General features: G+C 41.3%; 1 protein-coding gene across 4 annotated transcripts; it reads left to right on the top strand.

Annotated features, from left to right (window-relative positions):
* The first annotated feature begins 996 nt into the window (after positions 1-996).
* On the top strand, positions 997-7,666 carry CBR4 (carbonyl reductase 4). Of its 4 annotated transcripts, none has more exons than XM_059470290.1 (6): positions 997-1,069; positions 2,933-3,166; positions 3,708-3,828; positions 4,303-4,439; positions 5,038-5,172; positions 6,537-7,666. In XM_059470290.1, exons 2-6 carry the CDS (start codon positions 3,025-3,027, stop codon positions 6,713-6,715), a joined length of 714 nt encoding a protein of 237 aa, XP_059326273.1. In that variant the 5' UTR covers positions 997-1,069; positions 2,933-3,024; the 3' UTR covers positions 6,716-7,666. The 4 variants fall into 4 exon arrangements, with proteins under 4 accessions (XP_059326273.1, XP_059326275.1, XP_059326276.1 ...); XM_059470292.1 differs by having other exon boundaries at positions 1,015-1,069; positions 3,006-3,166; XM_059470293.1 differs by having other exon boundaries at positions 1,020-1,069; positions 3,025-3,166.
* Positions 7,667-9,217: the final 1,551 nt, after the last annotated feature.

The following is a 9,217-nucleotide window of genomic DNA, read 5'->3' as shown; positions in this document are numbered from 1 at the left end:
TTTTCATAATAGCTTTCCTTCAACATGTTATTTTTCTTACAGATGCTCACCTGTTTGCCAATGCCTAAATCTTGCTTTATTTTTTTTTCTATATGTAAAGAATAATCTGTGGAAGAAGAATCCCAGATGCATAGAACTAATGTTATTAAATGCTCTACAGCTCCCCTGAAACACATATAATCTGAAATTCTGAAAAACAACTTTCAAGTCAAAAGCAAGAACTGTATGTTTGCTTATAGAAACTCCAGTAGCATTTCAGCATATTACTCTGTGGAAAAGAATAACAATTAATAGTAATAATGACAATAATAATTTTTCTCAAAAAAAAAAAAAAAATCTGAAGCATACTCTTGTACAAAATTGTCATAGCTTTTATTAGTATTCCTCAGGGGGTAAATTTACTCAGTGTGTGTGACTTAATTAAGAGTCCACAGAAACCCCTCCAGCACATCATCGGACATGGATCATAACTGTAAATAGCATTACTGTTGTAACAGTTTTTTAATATTAGTTTAATTGCATATAATGAAGTTTGCTTTGGTTCCTGAATAGAAACTCTCACAGATGCTTCTGTATTTTGGGCTTATCTACCTTAACGTGTTTGAAATTTAACTCCTCTGCTACAGTGATACCCCATACAAAGTCCTTGCGATTTTGGGGCAAGGATACGTGAAAATGAGAGAAACAAAATCCTGATTCATCTAATTGTTTGTATCTCTATATGAAGCACATTTCTGTGCAGGAAGAGGGTAACAAGGGCAGGACTGAGAGCTTCAGCTCCAGGCCGGACGCCGTAAATTGGAGTTGCAAAGCGGCAAGCGTGAGGCGAAAGCAGAGAGGCCTCCAATGTGCCAGGCTGCTGAGGCCTGAGCCCCTCAGCGCCGGGCCGGGCCCCGTCCGGCCGCAGAGCCGCGGGAGCGCCCCGAGCCCGCAGCCCGGTGCCGGCGGCCGCTGCCCCGGCCGTGACGTCAGGCCGCTCGCCGTGACGCGTGCGCTCAGCGCGGAGCGGAACCGGCCTGCCCGGGGAGGGAACCGCGCTCCGTGAGGGAAGCGAGCCGGCGGCCGGGAGGTACCGGAGCGCACGTGGGACGCGCTCCTCGCGTTCGGCTCCCTGCCCGTGCGCCCCGCAGGCCGCGCCTGGCTCGGGGCCGGGGGGACACGCAGGGCTGGGGGGACACGCAGGGACAGCGCGGAGCGGCTGCGGGGACTCGCAGGGACGGCACGGGGCGACTCCGCCCCCACCGTGGCACCGGCGGCGCGCGGGCTCGGCTCGGTCCCGGCGTGCCCCGCTTCCCGCTGTCCGTGCCGAGGGCTCCACCTGCAGCCGGGCCCGGGCGGGAGCCCAGCTCAGCCCCACGGGCGGAGCAGGGAGGGAGGGAGGCGCCGGGCTCGGCCGGGCACGGCTGGGGGAACCCCGCTCGCCCTGGTTAAAGGTGCCCTCCTTGGGCTGGCAGCCGGGCGCTGTGGGGTGGTCCCCTCGGAGCCCCGCGTTACGTAGTTTGGCTCTGAAAGAAGAGCGAAGGTGGTAGAGGTGCCTGCGTGTGCCTGTTGCTCCAAGTATAGCTGGTTTTCCCTTCCGTTATTTATCCAGGGAGCAGCGGGGCGTGACTCCTGCTGCAGCTTTTCCCTCCCAAGTCCCAGCTCCAGGGAGCCTGTGTGGCGTTTCTGTGTTAGAGCACAAACTGTATGTATGTACTGTGTTGCAGGTCGGCCCCGCCTGTGAATGCCTGGTTAATGCACAAGGGGCTTTTCTCTGCTCTGAGAACTTGCCAGGGAAGGCAGACACGTGGGTTGGTTTCAGGCACTTGTGAATACTTAATTAGGGAAAAGGACAGACCGTCTGCTTGTTCAGACTCTGTCACAGAAGACCGAACTCATCATGCCACTGCATGAGTTGGTGGTGGCCTGGCACACTCGGTACCATGTGCTTTTCTGATCATCACTCATCCAGAAGGGTTTAATAGAGCTCAGTGAGGCCGAGGGTAAGGTCTAAGCACCGGCACACTCTTTAGTGATGTATTGAATAGCTTCCATATGTGTAGGAGTAACTGAATAGACCTGAAAGAGGATACAGGTGGAGAGTGAAACAGTGAGGGGAAGGTATGAGGAGAAATGCATAGAATTATCTAATCAGAAAGCAAATTAAGAACAAAAAGAAGTACTTGCCCACAAATAATAAAGCTCGTTGCCTCGGGATGAAGACAGTATAATTGGGTTCAAAAAGGATTTATTCAAATGTATGGAAAAAAGATTCATTGTTACTGCTTGATTCTGCCCCTGTCTCCTCAGGAAATCCCAAACCAGCTGATTGGTTTCTAGAGCTTGCAGAATAAAAGATCATTCTACAGAAGTGCTTCCTTTGTGTACTCCATTCTGAACATCAAAGCTAGCTACTTCAGAATAATTTCGTATTTCAAAAAGCTTTTTTTCTTCCTTTGAAAGCAGAAACAAAAATCCCCAGGCTAGTGGTAAAACACAGTCTGACAGTACTAAACCAGTGTAAATACAATAGTTTCAAATCATACTCAGTAACATTTGCACTGGTGGTGTCCAACACAGATACTTTGGATGGAGTGAGACCTTGAGGCCAAATGATTTCAGCACAAGAATAGTGGTTGCAAGAGCAATATAATTACAACCAGTACATCAGCTTTGAATAAGCAGCTGAACAGTACATTGTGGCCTTTAGGTACATAAATCACATAATTCATCAATTGAATAAGAGTTGCCATAACTCTAGTATTGGAATGCTAGATTATGTGCGTGATAATTTTTTTAATACTTCATAAATATTTCAGAATTAACTTTCATTTGTAGAGGTGGTGTCTAAGTTGTTCAGCTGTTTATTTTGAATAAAGAAATGAATACAAATGAACGAATAAAACCCAAATCACTAATTTTGTAACCTGCTCTTACAAACTGCTGCAAACAGGTAAAGGCTGTGAGTTGACAAGAACAGTTAATGTCTTGCTCTGCTGGACGCGAAGTTGATGGTTTACTTGCAGTTTCTGGAATGTTTTGAAGATGGGCAAGGTGTGTGCTGTTTTTGGAGGATCCCGTGGGATAGGCAGAGCTGTGGCAGAGCTCCTGGCGCAGAAGGGCTGCCGCCTGGCCATCCTTGCTAGGAACCTGGACATGGCCCAGAGCACTGCCTGTCACCTTGGCGGTACGTATGCTGCTGGGCACCCCTCACTGCTCCCTGCCTGGGGGACTCGTGGAACAACCCCTCTTGTTTAGCTAGATGGAAAGGAAAATAAAGGCTGAAGAACATTAAAAACCAGCTGTTTTGCTTTGATTCTGTTTGCACAAGAGTCGTTGAGAGAGTAGATGCCTTTCATCTTAAAATTGCCATCATGCCTTTTTTATCTGCATGATGGCAATTTTAAGATGAATGGAATTGTTTGGGGTCACAATAGAGGTGGTGTGAACTGAGTCATCCTCAGCTCCTGAAGAAGCCAGAACTGAGAGCAGTCTGCTCACACTGAACTTCTCACTCCAAAAGGCAAAAAATATAAAACAAGGAATTGTCACATAACTGATGAATACTATACTTGAAAATCATCTTTATTTAATTGCCTGGGGATTAAATAGGTTCCTTAAATTATAACTAGTTCAACATCTGTTTTGCAACTGAGCTGATACATTCTGAAGGAGGTTTATGAATTAAGTACAGCTTTTACTGTGACATTATATATATTTCAATACAGCAGGACATCTGGCACTTAGCTGTGATGTATCCAGTGAACAAGAAGTCCAAAAGGCTTTTGAGGAGATGCAGAGGAATTTGGGTCCTATTAACTACTTGGTTAATGCAGCTGGGATCAACAGGTTGGTTACTCCTGACAAGACAATAGGTAATTGCAGGCAGCCCACTGTAAGGTGCTCTGGCCCTTTGTGCTTAGTAAGAGTGTTGTTAATGAGCACATCTGAAAACAATATTAAGTCCTTGCCAATATTTTGTTTCTGATGGCAGTAAAATGCTAACAGATGATATGGCTTTCACTGTAGTTTCTGCATTCTGAGTTTGCCTTCCCCTCTATTCTTTCTTCTACTTTTTCTCCCAGAATGGTCCAAAACAGTGCTTGCAAAGGAGGCTCTCTGTCTAGGAGCATGGCTAACTTTAACATGGCTAAGCATGTTTTTTGCTATGTGTAGCTCTTGCAGCATTGTCATTTTGAATGCTCAAATGTATGGAACCACATACACCCCATTAATATTCTGTCCAACAGTCTTTTTTTATGAGTAAACATGATCAGGGGGTTGTTCACTGAATTCTTTGGGGTTTTTTTGTTTGTTTGTCAGGGATCGTTTGCTACTGAGAACCAAGACTGAAGATATGATAGCCCAGATTCACACAAACCTTTTGGGAACAATGTTGACATGCAAGGCTGCTCTAAAGGTCATGATTCAGCAGCAGGGAGGTGCTATTGTCAATATAGGTAAGTTGTTTGTGTCAGCCAGTGGAGTTCTGTGTACTAGTCTTCTAGAAATGTTCAGCAGGTGTAACATATTACATTGCTTGTTGCAATTTACTTCTTTTCCTTTTATTTAGACATTCTATATTTAGCATTTCTTTATGAGTGCTTATTCTTTTGTGTAATTTCAGCAACTTCTAAATAGCTTTCTTCAGTAATAAACACCTCAGAGTTTATATTTTATTGAAAAAAACAAACTTTGCTATTCTTACCAATTCTTTCAATGCCTATATATACCAGCTGCTGGCAATTAACTAAGAATTGATAGGTTTAGTCAGTTTCTTTCTTTATTTATTTAATGTGGGCAAGGATACTTTTTTTAGAAAAGTCTTAATTTTACTTTCCTGCTGCTTGTTGGTCAACGTAGATACATGAATTATACAAAAATCATAACTAATTGGGACATTTGCTTATCCTAGCAGGCTAAAGTGCATAAAGTCATGCATATTTTACTCTTCTTGTGACCTCATTTTTCATTCCAAGTTTAAAACTAAAATGATCAAGTGAGTACAATGTTTCAAGTTACCCATTTAATCTTCTCTTTGATGTTTCTTTATTTTAGGGAGTATTGTAGGACTTAAAGGCAACTCTGGTCAGAGTGTGTATAGTGCTACCAAAGCAGGATTAGTTGGATTTTCACGCTCTCTTGCTAAAGAAGTAGCAAAAAAGCAAATTCGAGTCAACCTTGTTGCTCCAGGTTAGTTCTTGAGGAATTCCTGCATCCTTGACTGTTGCAATTCATTAAGACTGTGGATATTTCTTGCACTCTGAAAGTAACTTAAGACTAATTTCTATTATTTTCTTCAGCTTTGTAAGTAAATATTTTTAATATATTTTGTTTGTTTGTTTGAAGAATAATACATTCTTTTAGAAAACCTTCAGTCTTTTCAAGGGAACATCAAGAAATTTGGAAGAGTGAATCTACCTATTCTTCTATCCATTATTACATAATGAATGTAGTTTTTTTCCTTTGATCCTTCTTCAGAATTTGCTGTCCTTGCAGATGGAAAGATTAGATCTAATTAGAGACTGAGAGCTACCCTTTTCTCCAGCTAGAGGATGCTTGTTTGTTATTACAGTAACATGACAAACCATAAGAAAGCTGTCATAAAAGCACCTCTATCTCCCTGTAGTAAAAGGAGGAAATCCTGAAAGTTATTTCTGTGAGCAAAGGCTGTGCTTTTGTAAGATGATCTAGTTCAAGCAAACTGCCACCCTTAAGGAAAAGCCCCTTCTATATTTTCTGAATTTTTCCACCCATAACTGTGTACACTGCTGCTCACCTTCTGCTACCTCTGATGCCTTTCAGAATTCCACGTGAACCTGTTCAGCTTGTGAACTAGGCAGGAAAAATACTTTTATTCTTTAGTGAGTTGAGCAGCTCATCCACAGCCATCATAAAGGGGCAGAGTATTACAGTAGAAAGCAAAAGGGAGTCTTGCCCTTCTTGATGGCAGCTAGAAAGCAGGTAAGATCAGCTCTTTATAAAGCTGCAGCTTTTGTGTAGAGTTGTGCAGCAGTGGGAAAGCCAAATCTCAGAAAATTTGAAACTGTAAAAAAGGTCCTTCAAAAATGTCAAGAAATATTCTTCAAATGAGTGCTCTAGTAGAAACTATGCAAGAACTGCCAGAAGTTCTAAAATAGAATGCAAACACTTTAAAGTCAGAGAAGGTTTCTTGCCAGACATTTTGTGCTCATATTTTAATTGAGAACATTTTGGTGAAATGAGTATATTTTTTCTTTTAGAAAAGTGATATTAAATATAGTTTTTTGATTGAATTTTAGTTTCCCTTTCTTGTTTGATTTTGTTTGGGTTTTTTAACATTTTTTCTGCGTTTTGGTTATTGCATTATTGCTTCCAAAAACGAAAAGTATTTTATTGGTTAGATAAGAAAGTGATTTTGGCCATCAAATGATGTGGGCTGCTTTGGGAGACTTTGAAGTATGGTAGCTGGTGCTGAATCCTGGTAATAGATTTCACTTTGTAAGATTCAGTGGGAAATCCACTAGATAAATTTAGCTGAAGGTTAGGTAACTCTTCCTATATCTCTCTGCTCTTAGGCTTTATTCACACAGAGATGACAGCTCATTTGGAAGAAGATCAGTTGAAGAAAGCAATTCCCCTTGGAAGATTTGGAGAGCCTCATGAAGTTGCACAAGCTGTTGTCTTTCTTCTAGAATGCCCATATATTACAGGGAGTGTTCTGGTTGTAGATGGAGGCTTGCAGCTTATGACCTAAGTACTGTCTTGAATAAAGGACTGCTTCAATGTCATGACGGTAATATATAAATATATTCTAAATAAAGGGAGAGGGCTGGAAATCGTTTGAAGATTGATGTACATAATTGACTTGGTCTTTTTTAGTCAGAGGAGAAATTCAGCAGCAGTGAGGTACAATGTGTGTGTTTAGCTGCCTGAAGAGTCTGTTTGGTATTACAAAGTCTGTGTATGAAACAATTTGAAAAAGATCTGGTTTTGATACAGTGATAGCTTTAATAATGTGCTGATATGTTTTTAAAGCACTGAATTTTTATAAAGTCCTGTTTTCTAATTTGGGAAAGAATGAGATTTTATTTTAATTATCATGTTACACAAAGGTTAATAAAGTGCAGAGACATGTTTATTGGGTGGCAGGTATGATTGCATCAAGTTTTTCAAGTAGGGCAAAGATTGTGAACTGCATAGTTTTGCATTCTTATCAGTTAGTCCCTATAAAGTAGCAAGGAGTTTCCTTTGAGCTTTGTTTGTTTGTACCTAACGCTACAAAGCTAGGAACTTCTAGATCTTCAGCATACCTGAATTGCCTTTAGAAGCTTTAATTATATGCACTGTGTTTTTATAAAGACAAAGCCTACTCGGTTCCATTTCTGAGTGTATGTACAGCACTCACTCAGTCCAGGGGCTCTGGTGTGTGCCCACTGGAGGATTGCTACAGCACTGGAGCTGCTAATCCTGTCATACTCTCCGCTTGAGCTGCACATGCACTGCTGAACACTACAGCTGCACACCTTGCTCTGTAAGACACTGCAAGGACTCGGTACATACTTAGAACATGTATCACTTCCAGAGCATGAAGTCAAGGTGTTTTGTGTTTTGCTCTGTATTTTCATGAGCACTCAGTTCAGCTCTTAAGTTGATGATCCCTCATATGTATGTATAGTCAATAAAATGGCCATTTATTTTATTCAAAGCAGCTTTTGAAGCACAGTAATTATTCTGCTGTAAATGATTCTGAGTGTTCCTGTCTTGCTGAAAACTTACCAAATGTTTGACCTCAGGCTTTTCTATTGAGCTTGAGTAATTTTTGATAATTGATGTTTTTATTATCTCTGAAAAAAACTATGAATGTGGTTCAGGACTTTCACTTCTTAGCTCTGGTGTTCATTGCATCATGATCCAGATGTTGATTCAGCTTTTGAAATTGCTTCCCATCTTGGCACACACCACAATACAGAAAGAAGAGATCTCACTGATGATAACTGTGGCTTTAAAGTTGGAGATTTTCTTCCTTTGTGCAGCTGAGAAGTTTTGTCTTTGTGCCAGAAAACAATACATGTTCGAGCTTCTTGCAGGTATGTATTGAGAAATAATACAAGGAGTACTTGTATGATCAGGAGATTTTGCAGTTGGTTGTGCTACTCACTTTGGAATATAAAATACCATAGAAGTAATCCTTCCAGGAGTCCTTATCTTCCTGTTATCGCTGTTATGTGTCATATGTCTTTGCACCAAAAATATAATTGCTAATTATGTTTTTCCTTGATAGAAGGAGTTGGCCAGAGATTATGTGAATTTTCCCAAGGGCCCTGAAGGTGAGGAAGGACAGCTGGTACATTTTCACTAGTCAAGTAGGAATATGTCAGTGACTTGGCTGCTGCCCATACCCGCCCTTGGTCTTTTACAAACAAACCCTGTGTGACATTTCTTGACCAAAAGCCAAACCTAAGAAACTAGAAATAATTTTCTTTTAGTAAGTTCTGATCCTAATTATTATTATCCTTCTTTTGGGGGGATAAGGGAGTTGTTAAACAAGTTATCAGCAATTGAATGTTTCGTTCATATTTGCAATTAAAACCTGAAATAATTCTGTCAGAAGAATCTCAGCATGCCACACAGTAATTTCTGTAAAAAGTTCCAGTACATACTATGTTTTTATTATTGCTGTTGCCATAGGGCCAGACTGAAGTGTTGGTAGCTTTAAATCACACTTTTAAAAGGCTCCCCCCCCCCTTCTCTGAACTGGTAAATTAGAACAGAAAATTGGTTGACATGATGCTGGGTCTGTCTGGTCTGGTGTGATGTCCTGAACAGGGGACGTAGGGACTGTGCAGGGTAGGTGACAGATCAGGTGTGTATCTCCTTAGAAGACTCTGGTTCCTCCAGCAGTTTGTGACTGGGATATTTGAACCCACCAGTGTGCAGCTCTGGTTGAGGCCTGCAGGCATTAGAAACAACCCTCAAGTGCTCTCTCTGTATTGCTTTTGAATTTGTAGACTTCTTATCTTATCCTGCCTTAGTTGTTTCTGTTTCGTACTGAAGAGTCATATTTCTTTTAATTACTTGTTGCTGGAGAGCTCTTTTGTGTCTTAAATTGTCTTTGTTGAACTTTGCTTTACTCTTCCAGTTTCTCAAGGAGGGAGCACCAGGTAGAACTTCTTGCAGAATTCACTGTGGATCTATTTTAAAAAATTAAATTATTTTATGTTTTGTTTTATACTGTTTCCAAAAATTATGCCTGGGT

The sequence above is a fragment of the Ammospiza nelsoni genome, chromosome 4, assembly GCF_027579445.1.
Source record: "Ammospiza nelsoni isolate bAmmNel1 chromosome 4, bAmmNel1.pri, whole genome shotgun sequence".
NCBI lineage: Eukaryota > Metazoa > Chordata > Aves > Passeriformes > Passerellidae > Ammospiza > Ammospiza nelsoni.
Note: the sequence above shows the minus strand (reverse complement) of the source record. Positions and strands in the feature narration are given on the sequence as shown.